The sequence below is a fragment of the Notolepis coatsorum genome (genome assembly GCF_963971535.1).
Source record: "Notolepis coatsorum genome assembly, chromosome: 2".
Taxonomy (NCBI): Eukaryota; Metazoa; Chordata; class Actinopteri; order Aulopiformes; family Paralepididae; genus Notolepis; species Notolepis coatsorum.
In genome coordinates, this window is record NC_140166.1 from 156,359,289 (window position 1) to 156,381,065 (window position 21,777).

Here is a 21,777-nt window from a genome sequence, read left to right on the forward strand (position 1 = left end):
TGAGATGCACTAGGCCTGTACCTTGATGGCGGTGGAGGTGAGATGCACTAGGCCTGTACCTTGATGGCGGTGAAGGTGAGATGCACTAGGCCTGTACCTTGATGGCGGTGGAGGTGAGATGCACTAGGCCTGTACCTTGATGGCGGTGGATGTGAGATGCACTAGGCCTGTACCTTGATGGCGGTGGATGTGAGATGCACTAGGCCTGTACCTTGATGGCGGTGGAGGTGAGATGCACTAGGCCTGTACCTTGATGGCGGTGGATGTGAGATGCACTAGGCCTGTACCTTGATGGCGGTGGAGGTGAGATGCACTAGGCCTGTGCCTTGATGGCGGTGGAGGTGAGATGCACTAGGCCTGTACCTTGATGGCGGTGGAGGTGAGATGCACTAGGCCTGTACCTTGATGGCGGTGATACACAGTAAGGAACATGTACCTTGATGGCGGTGGAGGCGATCTGGATGTGGTGCAGCTTGCGCAGGGTGCTCTCTCTGTCTATGAAGTAGGAGGCGGCCAGCTGGTGCAGAGCCTCCAGGGTCACAGCAGAGGAGGAGGAGGAGTTACCGGAGTGATCGCTCACCTCCGCCTTCTTACTCAGCTTCCTCTTGTCCACGAATATGGTTAAGGCCTCTTCTCCTGCCGGGGCGGAAATAAATAAGTCGAGAAGATTAGTTAGCACCTGATAGAAAATTAATTAACATGATTAAGCTGCCGCATCCTGCACCTCCTATCACTTGGAAATGGTTACATGTACTGTTTAAACAATGGCTACAGGTACTGTTGTAACAATGGCTACAGGTACTGTTGTAACAATGGCTACATGTACTGTTGTAACAATGGCTACAGGTACTGTTGTAACATTGGCTACAGGTACTGTTGTAACAATGGCTACAGGTACTGTTGCAACAATGGTTACATGTACTGTTGTAACAATGGCTACATGTACTGTTGTAACAATGGTTACATGTACTGTTGTAACAATGGTTACAAGTAATGTTTAAACAATGGTTACATATACTGTTTAAACAATTGTTACAGATACTGTTTAAACAATGGTTACAGGTACTGTTGTAACAATGGCTACAGGTACTGTTGTAACAATGGCTACAGGTACTGTTGTAACAATGGTTACAGGCAGGGCTTGACATTAACTTTTTGGCTCACTGTGGCTAGTGGTTTTCCAAAGTCGCTAGCCACTCAGCATTTTCACCAGCCAAAAATCACACACACACACACACACACACACACACACACACACACACACACACACACACACACACACACACACACAACTCTAAAGCGGTGACACTGCACGGTCTACCCGCCAAAGTGGCTGGTAAGAGTGACGGATCTACCCGCATTTGGCAGGTGTTAACACTTTCAGTGACGGCCACGCTATATATCGTTATTTCATGCCCCCCGTTGAGAGCCGACGACGCTAATTGTCGTTATTTTTTTTTATTAGCGATCTGAATTCATATTTCATCAACCGAGTCTCCCGTTGGTACAGCAGCCCCTCTATGAGCTCCAATGGGAAAATGCCGCCCCCTATCGTCTATCCCTGTGTAACTGCAGCCCATTTGATTACACAGGTCGATGGGTGGGGGGGGAGCCTACTCTCTCCACTATGCTGGCGAGCCGTCTGATGAAGAGGGAAGTGATTGCAAGATGGAAAGCAGCCTGGAATATATATTTACAGCAGCCAATAATGAATCAATAAACGGGATCAATATTTGGAATGGCGATCAGGAATTGGAATAATCTTTTTGGAGAACATCTGATGTAAGGTAAGGAGTCTATGTTACCAGTTTTAGGATAATCAGAGCTGTTTTCACTGAGATAACAGCATGCCCCGTATGTGTATATGTGTGTGTGTGTCTGTGTGTGTGTGTGCTGTTGAGGAAATAAGATAATCAATTTCTCAGCTCGCTTATATAGCGTGCATAAGTACACATATACTATAGATAATCTAGCGTTTATTTGAAAACGATTCATAAATAGGCCGACAAATGACAATGTGTCTAGTGTATTCGATAATATTCCAGTAAATGCTGTTTATGACGGAATCTTTCTATTTTCCTGAAATTTTTGAGAAAACGATAGCTTTTCGAAATGCTATAAAACGGAAATGAACCGATTAAAAAACAATCCGTTTCGTACATGTTGACTGCAAGCAAGTCATTGATAAGCGACGGGTGTATTAGACACATAGCCATAATTTAAGATATAGTTTATGCGTTTGCAAATGTGCTCGTCCTCCCATTGATTAACGTGGTGGCATCCAAGCGATAAATCGTCATATCAGGCTGGCAACCAATGTGTCAATGTCAAGCCCTGGTTACAGGTACTGTTTAACCCTCCAGTCAACCTTAAAAAAACTCCCACCTTTCTCCCTAGTGACGGAAACTGCGATCTCAGTAAAACATATCTTTTTCATGTATTGTTCCAATTTATTTTCATGAATATCATTATTAACTTCAGTCCTCACAATACATATAGAAAATATTTATTTACCCTAACCCTAACCAGGGGCGTTTTTAGGGTTAGAAAACATTGGGGCTTCAGCCCGGGGGGGTTAGAGATGAATACTGAAGAACTAGAATCATTAGAGGTTCTCAAAGTGAGGTCCATGTCCATGAGAGGGATCTGGGCAGTCCCCATATAAAATTCAAAGTTAACAGGACCAAATCATCAGTTTCTTATTTATTTATTTATTTAACCTTTATTTAGCCAGATAAAACATTGATCTGGTCCAAGAGGCCCCAACAGGAGTACAAATATACATATATACACATATATATATATACATATATATACATATACTGTACACACATACACACATACACACATACACCAATAACAAAATAAAAACACAGTTAAGAATCATACACATAATCAAATAAACAAACAAACAAACATATGCACAGCCTATGTACAAAATAAATAAACAGTTCATCTCTAGTCTTTACAGTTTTCTTCAATTGCATAAACACTCAAATCAAAAGTATTACACAATTATCAAAACCTTACACTCAAGGACTTCCTGTGCCGTTCAGTGCTGCATTTGGGTAGTGTGAGCCTAGCACTGAACATGCTCCTCCTGTCAGCCAAGTCTGTGTATAGTGGGTGGGTGGGGTTTTCCCAGATTTTCACCCCTATAAGCACAATGTCAGCCTCACACTTTTTGCAAAACAATACACACAGTGATTTGCAAAACACTAAACACACTTGCATTACATTAGACACAGAATGTCAAATTACCACACATATGAGCCAATTGGTTAAACACAGCCATCAGATGCACAAACACACCATTGCTTAATTGTAGATACACCAATCACGTTTAAGCACTATACAAATGCAGCAGGTGAGTTCACCTGTCTTCAACCAAAATGGAAGGAGAGTGACGTACTGTACACAGAGAACGTGAAAATATACAATACATTCACGAAACACTACACAAGACAACCAATGATGCAGACTGATGAAAATATACAATGTCAACATGGAGAATCACAACAAAAAATTATCTTGCCAGATCCAGCTAGGCAAAGAGATAATGTCTAGTATTTTCTGTACTCTATTTACATTTTTTCAAAATAGTTTTTGTTTTACTGTAATTTTAACCTGTACTGGATACAGTATTTAATGTTTGTCTGCTATTTGCTGAGCTTACAGTGTTATGCACATAGTAGCATGAAAACTGGGACATGTTTTGTTGTGATTCTCCATGTTGAAATGTTGACTGGTTTGGTTATATGGAGAGAACATTTATATTTTCATCAGTCTGCATCATTGATTTGGGTATATGGAGAGAACATGTTTTTTTGTCATCAGTCTGCATCATTGATTTGGGTATATGTAGATAAATAAATTATATTTTCATCAGTCTACAGCATTGGTCTTGTGTAGTGTTTGGTGAATTTATTGTATATGTGCACATTCTCTGCGTACTTCACTTACAGTACTCTAATCACAGAGAAGTAGAATTGCTAAATGTGTTTTAGGTTAAGCACAGCAGTGTGTGTAACTGGTTCAAACTGAATTAAGTCATATGAAACGTGTGTTTCATATGGTAACAAAATGTAGTTTTTATAAATTAGTTAGTGTATGGTTTTGAGTGTTTAATTTAGCAAAGGATCTGAGGTGTTCTGATAATTGTGTGTGTGGTTGTGCTAATTGTGTGTTTTGAAACAGCGGCCCCCGTTTTCAAAATCATGCTTAAGCAATCGAAAAAAAACTGTATTGTGTGTTTCATTATATACATATGTTTCAGTCTTCTCATAAAAAATAATATTATATTTTTGGGTATTTTCCCGCCTTTGGTCCGCTTTGCATTCACATCTCAAATTAACCGCAGCAGGGTTCACTTGCAAGAGTGAATGAGCTTTCACACCACCCGAAACCAACCGGACTATCCGAGGAAATGAACCAGGGTTCGATTAAAGCTTATTATAGTTTATCACAGTATCATGAGCATGTCTTTGTCAGTTGTAAGATCCTGATCAAACTGGCCAGTATCACGTCTTCGTCTGTTTGGCCCTCCATCCAATTCCTCTGCGTTGTGTCATTTTAATGGTCCTGACGTCTCCGATACTGGCAGATAAGATCCTTATCTCCCCCGTTAGTGCAATCCATAAACCATAATAATTCTCCACTTCCGTAAGAATTCGACACCGTGAGATACCTTATGAGGAAAAGCGTTGTTTTATTGCTATAAACAGAACCTCATAATCAGATGTTATCAGATGTTATCAAATTGTATCGTCCTTGGAGAGTCTATTCTAATGATCTTTCGGTGTGTTCGTCTATCGTCCTGTTGTTATTCAGTCCAATAGTGGTCAGGCCTGTTCGTTAGCCGAGACCATCCTCGTGGTAGCCGAAGCTACTGGTGATGTGGCATTCCCCCCCCCCCCCCTCTCTCTCTCTCAATGAGAGGAGAGAGTGTCTGTGTGATCTCAGTCCTACTCGCTCTTGGTCAGATTTTTGTCTGCCTTACACCCGGAAACACCGTTCGACTCATAGATCCTCGCCGTAGAAACGATAGCCCCGCCCCTCTTCTGGTTGTCAGGGCGACGCGCTGTCATGACAACCGCGTTTAACCTTTACACACACTTCAAAACGTTTCTCTACTGTTGCATTAAAGAGGTCACTCCTCTCCCTCGCTCTGGGTCTACAGTACACTCGCTCTTATATGTGTTCTTCCAAGGAATGCAAAACAAAACACCCTCGCTGGCAGTGTATTCAATCCACTGGTCACCGTCTTTCATGCACATTTCGATCTACCATTTTAGCTGTGGTCCCCCCAATCTATACATCACATACATTGAAAAAGCACCCCATATCCTTCATTCCCCCCTTTGATTCTTAATCAACCTTCAGAATCAATAGACTCCTTGGTTTTTCAATTAATTATACCCAAAAATAGACTCATAACAATGAGGGCCCCGTCGTCTGCTGTTTTGCCTTGTTGTTTTCCATTACCCGCATCACACCCAAACCAGAAAGGATAAACAACGGTCATGGAGGAGAGAGAGAGAGAGACAGAGAAAAACACAGATTGCAACTTTCCAGACGACACCCCTAAACCCTTCGGCCCCCCTATTAGGTACCCCACGTCCAAATCAGAGCGCTCCCTTCCCTCTTACAGTACACCTCCCATCTTGGGCCGGTCCCGTCTTCTAGGGCAAGGGCCCCTTTCAGTGACGGCTCCTTTCCTGAGCTGGTCCCCCTCCCAGGGCGCGGTCCCCTAGGCAAAAATGTCTCCCCTGGTCTGCTACTGCTCAGTGTTTCTGGCTGTCCTCTCCACATCTGCTCCTCCACCGCCGCCGTCTCCTCTCTCTCGTCGTGGATGATTTGTGTACCAGGCGTCGGTGCCTGGCCCCTGCGGCTTCCTCCTCCTCCAGTATGTCTCCTGGTCATCTCCATCGCTGTCGGTGTCATTCCCCCCTTGAAAGCAGAAACACAACACCGGCAGTCGTCTGTACATTCGACTTCCCTTGTTTTGCTATTAGTCTACCACCTTCTCCACACCTATTATCTATCTTACAGGGCGGTTCCCTGTTTGTTGTCTTCCGGCGTGACACTTGCAGTTTCCGATACCCACTCCGCGCAACTCTTCATCCCAGTTTGACCCCCAGCGCGCGCCAGTTCTTCTGGTGACGTGTCTTCTGAAGACCCTGCCTATCTATTAGGTGTGAGAAGGCCCCACTGGAATTCAAACTCCCTCTTTATTCCATAATTAACCCATTCAAATAACTGCACCATCTTTCTGTGCAATTCTTATTTAATCCATTGTATAATTAAACTCTATATCTAATATTATTATTATAATAATAATCCACTCTCTGTGCTAAATATTCCCCTATGGGTAATGAAAACTCCCCAGCACTACCCCCCCTCCGCCACTAGGTGGCGACCTACTCCTCCTCGATGGTGTTTTAGTTGACGTGTCACTTCCTGGTTCTTTATCTGTTGTTATCTCCTCGTGGCTCCTTTTTGCGGCCATCTTGTCTCGCTCCTAATGGCTACTCAAACAAACAAACGCTGCCCTCCTTTTTCAAGGCCTAACAACAAAACAACTTCCTTAGAGTCTCGTCGGCCAAACAGGTCATAATGATGTCTGCAGGTCACATGACAATAGATGATCTACTAACATGCAAGTACTGAACAGGTCAAAAATAGACTGAATGCCAAATGACGGTAGGTCTGAAAAACGTAGGTAGATTCTCCCGACTCACAGTCCCGCGTTCCCGCCTCTTGCGAGGAAAACAACCCTTATATTACAGACCAACAAAAATGGAATTAACCCCTTAGAACACTGCCTTCCTTCACCGGCCCGTTTGTTTTTCATTCCCTGTAGATAAAACCCATCTTGGTTTTTCAAAACACCATGGCTCTCTGCTCATATTATTACAGCTGGCTTCTCTGTCGCTACTTATTTACGGATGCACTATCTTCGTTCGTTTTTATTTGGCTTAAAAGATCAAAACAACCATGTGTGCACAGTGAACTCACATCTTTCTCCGGAGCGCTGTTTCTCCTACAGCGCTGGTCCGCCTCATGACCGCTCGACTCGCCGCTCTCTCCCAGGGCTGGCCGGCCTTGCTTCGATCATGATTCTCCCACACATGGATGACTGTTGTCCACTGTCGCCCCATTATTGAACAAGTCTTTATCCGTTGTTCTTATCTCTTGCAAATCCGGCTGTCATCAACAACCAACTGTTCCCGTTGTTTTAATCTCTTGCAAATCCGGGTCACGGCACCAACTGTAAGATCCTGATCAAACTGGCCAGTATCACGTCTTCGTCTGTTTGGCCCTCCATCCAATTCCTCTGCGTTGTGTCATTTTAATGGTCCTGACGTCTCCGATACTGGCAGATAAGATCCTTATCTCCCCCGTTAGTGCAATCCATAAACCATAATAATTCTCCACTTCCGTAAGAATTCGACACTCCGACACCGTGAGATACCTTATGAGGAAAAGCGTTGTTTTATTGCTATAAACAGAACCTCATAATCAGATGTTATCAGATGTTATCAAATTGTATCGTCCTTGGAGAGTCTATTCTAATGATCTTTCGGTGTGTTCGTCTATCGTCCTGTTGTTATTCAGTCCAATAGTGGTCAGGCCTGTTCGTTAGCCGAGACCATCCTCGTGGTAGCCGAAGCTACTGGTGATGTGGCATTCCCCCCCCCCCCCCCCCCCCTCTCTCTCAATGAGAGGAGAGAGTCTGTGTGATCTCAGTCCTACTCGCTCTTGGTCAGATTTTAGTCTGCCTTACACCCGGAAACACCGTTCGACTCATAGATCCTCGCCGTAGAAACGATAGCCCCGCCCCTCTTCTGGTTGTCAGGGCGACGCGCTGTCATGACAACCGCGTTTAACCTTTACACACACTTCAAAACGTTTCTCTACTGTTGCATTAAAGAGGTCACTCCTCTCCCTCGCTCTGGGCCTACAGTACACTCGCTCTTATCTGTGTTCTTCCAAGGAATGCAAAACAAAACACCCTCGCTGGCAGTGTATTCAATCCACTGGTCACCGTTCTATCACCGTCTTTCATGCACATTTCGATCTACCATTTTAGCTGTGGTCCCCCCAATCTATACATCACATACATTGAAAAAGCACCCCAAATCCTTCACAGTGGACACTGGACATGGGTATGGATGGCTCCAGGTGCTGTTGCGTTAAAGTGCACATCTAAAAGCACAGTGCAGGACACACTCAAAGGTTATCGTACCTCAGAGATGGCAGTGGACATGTATGACAGGACAAAGGCCATATGTAATGGCCTTTGGATTGAGGAACATACTACCAGCCAAAGTAGGAAGCAGAAAAGGATGGACGAGTATGTAGTCATCTTGTGGCACAAGCTCAGACCTCAGCTCAGGAGATCAGCTGAGACAGAGACTGTTCTATCCAGTCGTCGACAGAATGCTGCAAGAGCTTGAGAGCAGGTTCTCATGAGTTGGATAACAACTTATGAGAGGCATACAGGCATGTTATCCAGCCTCAGACCAGTTTCTCGCAGTGGAATTGCTGCAACCCCTCGCCACACATTACAATATCCAACTATTGACAGAGGAGATCACAGTTGCAAAGTGTTTCCTGGTCAGGACAGGCAGATATGCAGTCCCTACTATCCAAAGTGTATTTTCCCTCCTGGATGATGATACTAATAATAATAATAATAATAATAATAATAATAATAATAATAATAATAATAATAATAATAATAATAATAATAATAATAATAATAATAATAATACTAATAATAATAATAATAATAATAATAATAATAATAATAATAATAATAATAATAATAATAATAATAATAATAATAATAATAATGCATTTGATTTATAAGGCGCCTTTCAGGACACAAAAAAAAAGTCCACAAATCGGTGAATGAAAAAATTATAGGATCAAATGAAAACTACTTACTAAAAATGGATGTTTAAAAGTACTAAAAACCAACAAAAAATACCAAACACTAACAAACATTCAGCACAGACAATGGGGATGCTGACATCAAAAAAATAATAAAAGTAAAAAAAGAAAAAAATTAACCCTAACCCTAAAGAAAATAATGGTTAAAATCCTGAAAATGAATAAACCTCTTGGAGGCTTCATCCATCCTTTTATCATGTTACTTATGAATCATTCTAATTTTAAACTGTACAGGCTGTGTATTCAAAAAAAATTGTTAACATGGGAGTCAACCTGTTCATTTCTGCGACTAGGGTGGAAGGTGTATAAAACGCACTTAATAGTGATTTTTGAAAAAGAACAAACATGGATTATTGTAATGTGACTCAAAGATGTGATACTGAGCTACTTTCCTGGCATATACAGTACATGAAATATAGAGAATTGCGACAAAGGTGCCCGGAGGGTTAAACAATGAAAAACAATAGCTCTCACACTCTCACAGTCTTCACACAACACATCTGGCGTCTAGCCAGGTCATCACCGCGGCTCGACGCTGAAACGTCTGCTTTATGTTTGCCTCTGTGCCATAAAGAAGCCTTCGGAGTGCTCAAGCCCTCGTCGTTTGATGCTGATATTTCCTGCTTTGCACACCTATTAGCCTTGAGTGCAGGGACCGACTACATTATCCACTCGCAGGCTGTTTAGACCACGGCCGCCGCGCATGGTAAGGACACGCTTGTTGTCATTTAATAATCGTAGTTAACCGCAGAATCAATAGGTCCCCACAGTGTTTACTACTAACTAGCGGGCGGGAGGAATAATCGATTGATGTAATGATAATAATCAAGATTCTATCTTGTGCGATTCTGCATCGATGCACAAAACAATCCACCGCACACAAACGGCCGTGCTGCAGAAACACACAAGTGGCTTTTTAACCAGGGCTTTCTGACACACAGGGCTGCGATGTGACGGAACATAGTTTTTTAATGAAGAGAGGAGGCAAGATGCCACGAGCCAGACCAGATGTTACATGTCAGAAGATATCTTTCTAGTGTGTGTGTGTGGGGGAGGGGGGGGGGGGGGTGTGGCTGCTTTAACCTGTGTGCATCAATTACATTGATACACAACAGATGCACAGTCACCCCTGCTACCAAGTCTAATTAGCACCACCCACGGCAGGTGTAGCTGCTTACATCAGCCAATTACCTCCGATTTTTATTTATTTATTCATTCAATTATTACAAGGTCATTTGACTACAGTTCCCAAGTAACTTTAGTTAACCAAACGTGTTACACTACACTACACTTACGGGTAGCTTTGCTGTGGTTCAGCTTCTTCCAGCGTTAAGTCGTTGGTGGCTTGTAAAGTTGTAGTTCTATATCGTACTAGCTGCCGCTCAGCGTCATCTGCACACATCTCACTCCAGTGACATGCACTGAATAAAAACTTCACAATGTACCTTTACATACCAACATCCGTCTGACCACACCCCCATCCGCTACCTACATAAGCAGGGGTGGGGCCACACACTCATCTCCTTCTCAAATTTCACCCCAATATAGTGCCTGTATACCAATCACTTGAAATGGGAAATAAAGTATTTATCTGAAGAAAGGAAGAACAAGGAGATACGTTGACGTTATATCTTTATTTTCTCTCTCACTATTTCGAGAAAATACGGCGATAATATCTTCGTCACTGGAGTGTCTGGAAGATGATGATCATTCTGACCTCCACCGGCTTTTCCGTATTAGGGGCTTGCGTCGCTGATATACTCCCCACCTGCAGTCATCCTTGCTGCGGCTGGATAGGTATTGAACCTCCGGTCATACAGCTGGACTGTGGGAGGCACCGGCTGTTGTGAGAAACTGGTTGCTTCCGAGCTGGGTGAGTAATGTTTTGCTTGCGAGCACTAGTTGTCTGCTAGTGCTATGGGGGTTAGCTGACAATTTTACGAAGGCCGGCCCCAGATTGGGGTCCTCTGCTCGGCTTCTTAGGCGGCGGACGGAGGATCTTGGTCTGACGCCCATGATGGTCAAACTAGTGGGCCGCGACCGAGACCTGGTTGAACCCGGGATTCTCTGGACAAGCGGATGCTTCTCTGTCCCGTGCAGGCCCCATCTTTCACATGAATGTGGAAGTACACCCTAAAGCACAAGGAAATGTGGGCATGAATCTTCTTTATCGGTAGTTCCATGCTCAAGTCGGCTGCAGCCCGTATGGGAATTGTGCCGACTCCGCTGTTATGTCTGGTAAATCAGTTGAAAACTGTGTTTGACATTTCTTTTTCTCTTCTCTCTTAGGATGAGGAGGGACTCAGGCGGCGGCCTGTCTGAAGTGTGGCTTGTTATGCCGTTGTGTACAGTTCAGGTGATAGCTGCTTAGCTGGCATGCTATCTGTTAGCTGCGGCGCTAGCCCGTTGTGTCACTAGGCTAGGAAACGTTAGCTTGTTGCTATCAGTCGGGCGGCTATTAGCTTAATGCTACACTGTTGAACGTTACTGTGACTATAACATGCCTTAAACACTCTGACTACGACGTCATCTTTGACAGAGGATGTTAGTCGACCCTACACCCGGGTGCCATGCCAGCGAGGACTTCGTCAACATGGAGAACGGCGGCTGGGTGGCGTAGCGGACATTACCCTCGTCACCAACGCAGGATATGCCGGGTTTGACTCGGTGTCCCGTTAACCAGTGTTGCAGTCCTCTCGGCCTGCGCTCAGGGTGGAGGTAGGAGTCCTGACCGGACTTTAAACACTTCTTCTTTCCTTCCCTTCTAAATGTTTTGTAATAACGATGTTTCCAAAACGTGTGTTGCTGCAATACATTGAGGATACAACGCGTGTTGTGTGTGAATTGTCTTGTCACTGGTATAGCTTCTCTCTCCATAGAAAATCGGCGTTGTTTTTTACATGTGTAAAAATGAACTGGTTAGTTGTGATGAGAACATGTGTGTTCATGTAACGTTTGTAACGTGGGTGAACTCACAACTAAGTGGGTTAATTAACCTGTGAAGCTATGCTTAGTGACATGTGATTGAGGAATGAATCCTTTTCTCAGCCTGTGATGACAATGAACAGCATGTTCACATATTAACAGGGGTACCTGTTCAACCTGGTCGTATCAAGGGTAAGGTAGGAGGGGTGACCCCCCCCCCGGTTTCACTGGGGCTTCCCCCCCTCCTCTCAGACATGTTTGTTTACAATATATTGTGTCACTGTGTTTGTGGGGATACGATGTAACCCTCAGCTTAAGTTGCTGGGGTTGTGCTTCCGCTTGAGAAACGATTATTTTCCTAGGGAAAAGGTTGTTTGGTCACTACCATGTGTGCTTAGCAAGGCCTGTGGCCAATACGTAATCAAGGACTTATGTCTCTCTCGTTATGAAAAACGGCGTTCCTCTGTAGTAAGAGTGTACTTTTGCCATTTTTTGTTGTGATGAAGGGTTGTGTGTGTCGTTGAGATCTACAACTGGGTTAGGTTTTGGCCCTAGGAAGCACATGTGTAAGTCTGGTACCGGGGCTCCTAAAGGGGCCCTCTCTGTTCTGCGTTTTTTCCTTAGTAAAAATCAGATAGCAGGTTAGCACATGAGCTATGTGAAGCTGTTAGATGCTTCATGTAGCATGCTATGACTGGGTCATGCTCTACTTTGTCATTACATCGTATCAGGGGTGAGGGGTCGTAAAGGGGTGAACTGGTAAACCTTTCCTCCCCTTTTCTGATTGGTCAGGGGTTAAAACCCCCTGTCCTTCAGGGTTCCTGTCACATTTACATTTAGTCATTTAGCTGACGCTTTTATCCAAAGCGACTTACATGTTCTGTACGACAAGCCATCAGGAAGGGCACAATTCTATCAGCTGAGCAACAATGTTCATCAAAGTGTTGAGTGCTACACTGCCCTGTCAAGGCAGACCGCAGTAACTTCAAAAAAGTGAAACTGAGAAAAATGGCTTTAAAGTTTTTTGACTTGCCATCCAAAATGTGTTATAGGTAGATAGATGATAGTACCCATATTTAACGATAGGTTATGTAGATAACCTAGTTATATTAGTATTGGCTGAGCTCCCGCTCTGAGCCTTACGAGATACTCTATATCGCCTGTGATACCTAATGTATCTCCCACGAACAAAAACACATGCACCCCACCTGTATGGGGCCCCGCCCCTTATGGTGGCACCACCCATATAATCATGACTCTGGTCATGACACACCCTTCCTCGCCAAAAACCCGTCCCAGGAAAAGATCCCTCAAGAGGGAACTCAGGGCGCGCAGAGCGGGAGCTCAGCCAATACTAATATAACTAGGTTATCTACATAACCTATCGTTATATTTCGTATGGCATCGCTCCCGCTCTGAGCCTTACGAGATAATGGGGAAGAGCGGGTGCGAGACCCGACAGATGTACCCCCTGAGGACCCGTAAGCCCACATCAAGGGGTGCGGGGAGCCCTGTCACCCCATCCTTCCTAACGAAGGGGGGGCGCAGTCAACTCCACCTGAATGCGAACAAGAGGGAGCCAGAACCCCTTGAACACACCGTACAGGCGGAACCACGTGTGACTCAACACACTGCGGCCCATACCCATACACTCCCGCTACCCGACCAAAGGACGGGAAGCAGGAAAGGCCACAGACCCCAGAACCGCCTGGGAGACAGAACCCCCGGTCATGTCCATGAGGAAAAACCTTACAAAGGAGCCCGGGGAGGACCATGAAGCTGCAGCACAGATGGCCTCCACCGAGGCCCCACCCAGGAGAGCGGCAGAGGCAGCCACCCCACGAGTGGAGTGCGCCCTGACGCCCCCAGGGGGATCCTGCCCAGCCAGCGTGTAGCAGAGGGTAACACCCTCGCACAACCAATGGGACAGGCGCTGCTCCGACAGTGCCTTACCAGCACGAGCCCCACCGTAACAGACAAAAAGCTGGTCGGTAACCCTGAAATCCTGAGTACGGCTGAGGTAAATCCCCAAGCACGGACCGGACATGACAGGTGAAGGCCCGCATCTAACTCACCAGTGTGAGGAGGAGGACGAAACGCCTGAACCACAATATCCCGGGAGCGGAAGGAACTCCGGATATTATCAGGCACGAAAGCAGGATTAGGTCGCAGAGTGACACCGCAATCGGTCCGAAAAGACAGGCACTCTGGACGTACCGAGAGAGCACAGAGCTCACCTACGCGTTTAGCGGAAGTGACAGCCAGAAGGAACGCGGTCCTGAAGGACAGCTGTCCCAACGGCGCCCGCTCGAGCGGCTCAAACGGGGCCAAGGACAACCGACCGAGGACCAATTGAAGATCCCAAGTCGGAGCCAAGGAGCGTTGCACCGGCTTAACGCGTCGAGCGCCAAGCAGGAAACGCTTCACAAGAGGGTGGCTGAACAAGACATCCCCTCAAACCCCTCATGATAGGAGGATATAGCTGCTGCATATACCCTCACCGTCGAAACCGACAGTCTATCAAGGAGAGACTGGAGGTAACTAAGGACAGCAACCAGGGGGCAGGAGACTGAGTCCTGGCCCCCCGCCTTACACCACACTTGGAACATACGTCATCTGCCCGCGTAAGCGCGACAGTGGAGGGAGCATGCGCATTCCAGATGGTAACACCATCAGGATCAAGAACCTGCGCCCCTCAACGTACCCGTCCCAACAACTGACCTAACAGATGTATGGGGAAGAATCCCTGGTGGCACGGCATCGGTCCCAGACCTGCCTGGCCATGTCCAGACGCAATCCTCACCCGTCAGGATGAGGGCCGCCCCGCGACAGTACACCTGCACCCACATTCTCCCTGCCGGGGATGTGGGGAGCCCTTAGGCCGCGCAGATGGAGGACGCCCATAGCCAGCCGCCCGCCGCCTGGTGCAGACAGGGGGAGCGTACTCCTCCCTGTCTGTCGATACACGACACTGACGTCGTATCGTCCGTCCTGATCAACACCATTTGTGGACCAGAAGGACCGCTTTCAACACCAACACATTGAACGTAGCGCAGACCGGGCAGCATGGTTTGCCAGCTGCCCCCTACTGCGTTGGCCCGACGCATCACCAGCGAGGGAGGCGTCGGTGAAAACGCGACGTGAGACAGCGCCGTAACCGTCCTAGGACGGAACCTCCCGAGCGTGTTGACAACACGCTCCGAGATGGATGCCCATAGCCCTCCAACCGTTGACTGGGAAGAGGAATACTCTACATCCAGTCTACAGCAACCCCAGGCTGGTAGAGACCTGCCTGGTACGAGACCTGACGATCCACCTTGACCGCGAAGGACCAGAACGTCATCAGGGCAGAACACTCCGTAACCCCGGATGACGCAGAGGCCCCAGTGCGGCCTCCACGCACTTGGTGAAGATGCGGGGAGCCAGAGAAAACCGAACGGCAGCCTCTGGTACTCATACGCTAACCCTGCAAAGGAAGCGTAGGTAAGCCCTAGGATGGAAGATCGGGGATGCGCATACGCATCCTACAGGTCTATGGAGGAGAACCAGACCCCCACCTGACAGTGTTCAACAGGTAGGAGACGATCCAAAAAATGCTGAACCTTCCCATGGGACAGGTCCAGCCTGGGTCTTACACCCCTCCCTCCCGACTTCTCGGGCAGAGAACACCGGGAGGAGAACGCCACGACGATGGCTTGCTTCGTCCACAGAGATTGGATCCCGTCGACCAGAGCTGTCCCTGCTGGAGACCCCGACAACAGGGTCTGTACCAAACCTGAAAACGGGTGGGGTTGTGTAAACACAAGTCCCCGCCTCACCATTCTCTCCATCTACCTCGACATATGGTACTGCCGTAGTCATATGTGACGACACTCCCAACGCACCCGCCGTCACGTGGCGCAGGTCCGCCAGGAACTGTAGATAGTTGGCCCGGTCCCCCCCGCTGTGCGAAGACAACCCTGGAATCGTGCGAGGAGCGCGTTCCGTGTCGGAACACCTGACCCTGACACCACCCACGAGGCAATCGCACCCAAGGGGGAACCCCGACAGAAAAGGGCCTGTCTGATACGGGGGGCTTCCGATCAAAAAAGCCCCCCCACTGAACACCCCTCCAGAACATGCTGAAGGAGTTGTTCTGCAGCCGGACATGCAAGGTGTAAGGCCCCCATGGGTTCCTACACACCGTAGCCCTGCAGTGATATCACTACCACCCCAAACCATGTGAGCTGCGACCACTTGCCAATATTCCAGGAGTGGGAGCACCAACATGATACCTGGCCTGGCGAAGGCGAGGCCGGGGAAGCCCGCACTGTGTGCCTCAAAAGGTTTCGAGCCCCCCTGCTGACAACACTTAAGTTGACAGACGTAACACCAGGCTCAACCAACACAGTTCAAGGTGTGGGAGCCGCTTGACAGCACAACATTCTCACGGACAGACCCAGGCTCAGCCATCAACTGGGTGTCAGCCCCTGTCTCCATGAGAAGCGAAGAATGGGGCCGCATACGCTTCAATGAAGGTTCGCGGCCCGCAGCCAAAGGAGAACGCTCAGAGCCCCGCTCCTGGGGATACCAGAGAGAGGATTGAACGGGGAGCGGGCTGCTCGCGGCAAAATGACGACGGAGTGGTTTACCAACACCGAAATCACCCAAAATGGCCGATCCCTCGGCCGCCAAGACTGTCGGCCTCGCGATACCCTGTCGATTCTCCAACCAGGGCACCACTGGCGGGGGAAACATGGCCGCCTGTCGAGGGCCCCGTCATCGCCGCTGACGAGGCCGTGCTCTCTCTTCTTCTGGCTGCGCGGTGTGAGGCGGTGTAGGGCCTAGGACAATACCGCCCGCGCTCCAGCAGAAGACCAAAATCCCCTGTGGAGAGGGGAACCCCGAGCGGTTATAGCTTGCGGCTGGGTCAAAGCTAATAACGTCAACATCCTCGACGGAGTGGTTTACCAACACCGTGCGCGATGTGTCGACGTCGGCCTGCCCTCAAGGCCCCTCCACCAGACACCATTTCTGTAATAGAAAAAACACCAATTCGAACACAGTTCTAATCGTTGCCAATTCCATACCGTGGCGGTACAAGCCTTAACAGCCCACCAGCCACTCGCCAGGCCGACCCATGGTGTCGGCCGGGCGGGGCATTGTTTCAATATATCAAAAACAAAGGACTGACGTTAACATGGAGCACCAGTGGTGATTGCAAACAGCACCCTCCACTGTGGTGTGGACCATGAAAAGGTTAAATGAATAAAAGAGCTAAACCACAAAAACTGTAGAATGAGCAAACCCATACACACAAAGTTTAAGGGGAGACGGACCAGACCCGTCTTCATTCAAAATATTCACAACAGAACACCAGCCCTAGTTTAGCCCATTTACCAAAAAAGGTAAACAAAGCCCCCCCCCCGCACTACTCCCCCAGTATACCGATTGACCGTCAGTATGAATGGTTTGAGAGGAGAGAAAGCTGTAGCAAGACAGACCTTCTCATAGCAGAGTGACAAAATGAAACAATAGCCCCCTACACAGGGCCGCCCCAGGAGATGGGGGGCCTCGCGTCTAAAAACGCACAGGGCCTCACATTTCTCCCAAGCGGCCCTGCCCTTATACTACTGCAGCCTAACGCCAGGCAATGTGGAACCCAAGACAACAATTGCCTGTGCACAGACACGCAACATGTTTACCATGTCGGCTGGACCCATAGCCCCACTACCCGACGCCAACCCAGATGGGAACACCGTTCAACAAACCCCGCCGGAACACAAGGTAATACCTGGCTAGAACCTAGCCACGACCTACCCCGTTGTCAACCCATTTACCCGAAAAAGGTAAATAGAACTCAAAACCCCACAACAGCTACCGACTGACCTTCATTGATGAACCGGGCAAGAGGCGGGAGAGTGACAACATCTCACGGCGGAGACATTAAAACAGCATAGCAATTAGCAGTAGTGATAGCATGCGGCAGTAGCGATAGCATGTTAGCATAGCTTTAGATGTTTTAGCAGCACGCCCAAGACAGCTTGGAAACCGTTCCCTGCAGAGAACGTTCACCAAACCATCTTGCCCCTGGCGCCAACACACAACAAGGTTGTGTTAACAACACAAACCAGCATTACTAACACTAATACCCATGCCTGAAGACACAGGGCCTACCTGAGTACAAGCTGGCCCGACAGCCAGCCTTGTACAGCTGAACCTCGATGTGCAGTCATCAAACGAGGAACATCACAGGCCCGTCGTGTCGCCGAAAACATGCGTCGAAGATGCCAGGGGCCAGCAACCTCCGGTAAGCTTCCAACATTATTAATCTTCCTTAATCTTTTCATTCCGCTAGCTCGCATGGTGCATAGCATCCAGTACGCTGGGACGAAAATAGAGGAAGGGTGTGTCATGACCAGAGTCATGATTATATGGGTGGTGCCACCATAAGGGGCGGGGCCCCATACAGGTGGGGTGCATGTGTTTTTGTTCGTGGGAGATACATTAGGTATCACAGGCGATATAGAGTATCTCGTAAGGCTCAGAGCGGGAGCGATGCCATACGAAATATAACATGTATTAATGAAGTAATCTTTAGGCATACAAAAATATGACATAATTATTTTAATTAACCCCCAAAAAGCAGATACTGCACTCTGCTGCACAGTTCCCTTAAATAATTATACAGGTAATGTACAGGCAAAGTGCAGTAACTTCAAATACAATGTTGTTTTCCCTCCAGCTTTCATAACTTAACCTAGCCATTTTATTTGGATCATCATCATTCCAATATATTCAGGTGTTAAATTTCATTTTCAAAATGGCTAGGTTAAGTTATGAAAGCTGGAGGGAAAACAACATTGTATTTGAAGTTACTGCACTTTGCCTGTACATTACCTGTATAATTATTTAAGGGAACTGTGCAGCAGAGTGCAGTATCTGCTTTTTGGGGGTTAATTAAAATAATTATGTCATATTTTTGTATGCCTAAAGATTACTTCATTAATACATGTTAAATCTGGGTACTATCATCTATCTACCTATAACACATTTTGGATGGCAAGTCAAAACACTTTAAAGCCATTATGCCCTGTTTGGAAGTTACTGCGGTCTGCCTGGTTTTTGAGTGTGATTTTGTAGTTACTGCAGTTTTTAAAACCCCATATCTCCAAAACTGAGCGACATTAACATCTGAAACTTGGTCACAAGATAAAACATTTATTGACAAGTTCAATTTCACTCATAACTCAATTTTGGCAAGGACTGAGAATAGGCGACTTCTCTTTGATGACCCTCCCGGAGCTTGGATAGGAGTAGGTCTGAGGCGGCCAGAAGATGCAGAGCGTAGGGGTCTTGAGGGTGTGTAGTTAGAGACCATTGACCGGAGGTAGGCGGGAGCGGTTCCCTTTGCCGCACGTCATGCTAGGTCGAGGGCCTTGAAGCGGATTCACGTTCGGCACGTTACAGGGTAGGGGGGGAGTTTCCTGGTCCCACACCCTGAAAGATTGGGCGTGTGCACCGCGGAAATTCCCCCGCCATAGAGTACGTCACTGAGCGCGTTTCTATTGGTAAGACTTCCGTGAGTTGTTCAGGTTCCATGTTATGGATCTGTTTCAGGGAGTTGTCAGAGCTCCTCCTCACGAAGCTCCTCCTCAGGGAGAAGTGCCTTATGTGAGTTCGGACCCTCCTTCCCAGTGAGGGAGCCTCCTCAGAGTTTCAGAGCCTCCTCCTCAGATTGTCAAGGTGAGTAGAACTTCAAAAAGGAGTTCTGCTCTATTGTATGTCTATTCGATTCAATTTGATTATTGAGTGTGTATTGGTTCAGTGCCTCCTCCTCGGAGAGCCCTAACCCAAGTGTTACATAGCTCAATGTTGCAATATTTATTTTCAATCTATACAGCTTGCGTGGGAAGTCTCTCTGGGGATTCCCCGTTCTCTCCTTTTTGGAGTAGGTGGACGGGGTATTGTTTAGGGTTTCCCTGACTCCTCGCCTTATAGGTCTGTTGAGTCATGGGTTTCCCCCCGTCATAGGGGTACGTCGCTCACCGTCCCCTCTTATGAAGTGTGGTTGACGGGGTGGTGTTTCCCTCAGCCGTGTCGCATGGGACCCATGTCCGTATTATTTTTTCTTTTTCTGAAAAGGTAAAATTTAAAATCTGCTTCTTGTCGTTCCCCAGGCGGCTTGGAGGAACGGTATCTGGTGTCTTTTTAGACTATCCATTGATGTGTTTTGGGTCTCGACGCGTACATAGTGCTGGCTCTGGGTGTTTCTGATAGGAATCATGCATGAGGCTGGTGCGCCTTGGTTGCTCGTTATTAAAACAGCGTTTTTATAGGGCAACTGGGATGGAGTTTGTCTCTTCCGAGCGCCAGTTTACTAGGTTTGTCTCGACGAATTCTCGTTCATATCTGGGGGATGTTAACGGAATAGATCAAAACATAGGTAGAGGGGTCTCACGCCCTTGGGGTGGGCCACTGAGCGCAGTACAAATGGGACCGTCTGGGTGGCGCCCTCTATAATGTTTTAGATCGACACGCGTACCTACCCCCTCTCCTGGAGTGGGGATGTTGGCGTGATTAGGGCACGGGACTGGTTCTGGTCACACTGGTCCAGGTCAGTTAACCCGTTGTCCGCCGGGGATGCAGATCTGCTGTTCTGGTACCCTGAGGGACTTGTGCTTTTTTCAGGGGGAAAAATGCCGGGTCGGCCCGGGTGTCACAGGGTTGGGCGTTATGGAGACCCTTTGTTGGGTACATGTTGTACCCTGTGCTATCATGAAGGGGCTGGTTCTCCATTATTTTCGCCCATCTCTTACGCATGATGAAGATGGGGCTGTTGGGGTGGTCTTATGGACCTCCTCTGGCATCCCTGTGTGCTTCCCGGTCCAAAGTTGTGTTTCGTCGACCCGTAGGCCTGGGATAACCCCGTTTTGAAAACTGAAACACTTGTACTGCGGTATACCCAGTGTATACCCGCAGGTGTGTATTGGAGTTTTTTCTTGAGGGGTTATAGGAACAACCACCGCATGTGGTACCAAGCGGGTGGTTGATTCCCTGGTGTGTTGGAGCGGAGTCAACTCCCGGGTTACCCGGTTGAGTGTGCCCCTGCACGTTCATGACATCTGCCAATCGTGTCAGCCTTCTCTGCCTCAGCCCTTCTGGAGAGTCTGGGTTTTTTGGTGGAGGCTTTGTCATGGTGCTCAACAATGCCAGCCTACGCCCCTTCCGCCGGGGTGCTGTTTTCAGTTGACCCCTTGGCGCCTGTCTCGTCCGCAGTGCTCCAGGCTCGGGTCAAGTGCCTGCTGCCTGGATTGAGGGATCGACCTCTTCTAGAGGTCGTCTCCCCGGTGCGCTGCCTGCTCCCGCTGTAGTGTAGCCTCTTGAGTGCTTCGAGTTACAGCCGTGCTGACTGCCTGAGTATGTCAGGGTCAGTGTGCCAGGCTGCGTGCTAGTGGGGGGAAGGGCCCGCTCTTGGATGAGCCCTGTCCGAATACGCTGGCGATGTGGGGGGCGGTGTCACTAGTGACCGCCTGGTGAGGTCTTGATGATGTGGCGTCGTTGACCTCTCCGGGCCCCCTTTTTTCGGGCGGGATCCAGTCCCTTCTGGGTCGGGGTCTTCCTTCGCGCTCCGCTGCTACGGCCTTGCCACAGGGTTGAGTTTGCTCTTGACCCTGTGATTTTGGGGGCGGTAACAAGGTTTGTTCCTTCCGTTCGTTCCCTGGTGGCATGCAGGTTGTGCGTGTGCGTAGTCATGAGGTCAAGCCACGGTCTGCTCACCCTGTGCGTTGAGTTGCTCGAGTTCCTCTTCGCACGGTCGGATCCGTCTCCCTCCCGTCCTCCAATAGGGAGGGTATTCCTCCATTAGGGAGGGTCGGGGGGCCCGGTCCTCCCCGGTTCTGATGGTTGTGGGGG

General features: G+C 47.9%; 1 protein-coding gene across 1 annotated transcript in view; it reads right to left on the reverse strand.

Annotated features, from left to right (window-relative positions):
• Positions 1-21,777, reverse strand: part of LOC311223578 (BMP/retinoic acid-inducible neural-specific protein 3-like) — a gene marked incomplete at its 5' end in the record, with an annotated part of 232,234 nt that overhangs the window by 71,357 nt on the left and 139,100 nt on the right. Inside the window, one exon of the mRNA XM_084308356.1 lies at positions 437-636. Within this exon, the coding sequence (XP_084164482.1) occupies positions 437-636 (200 nt within the window). The remainder of the gene's footprint in view (positions 1-436; positions 637-21,777) is intronic.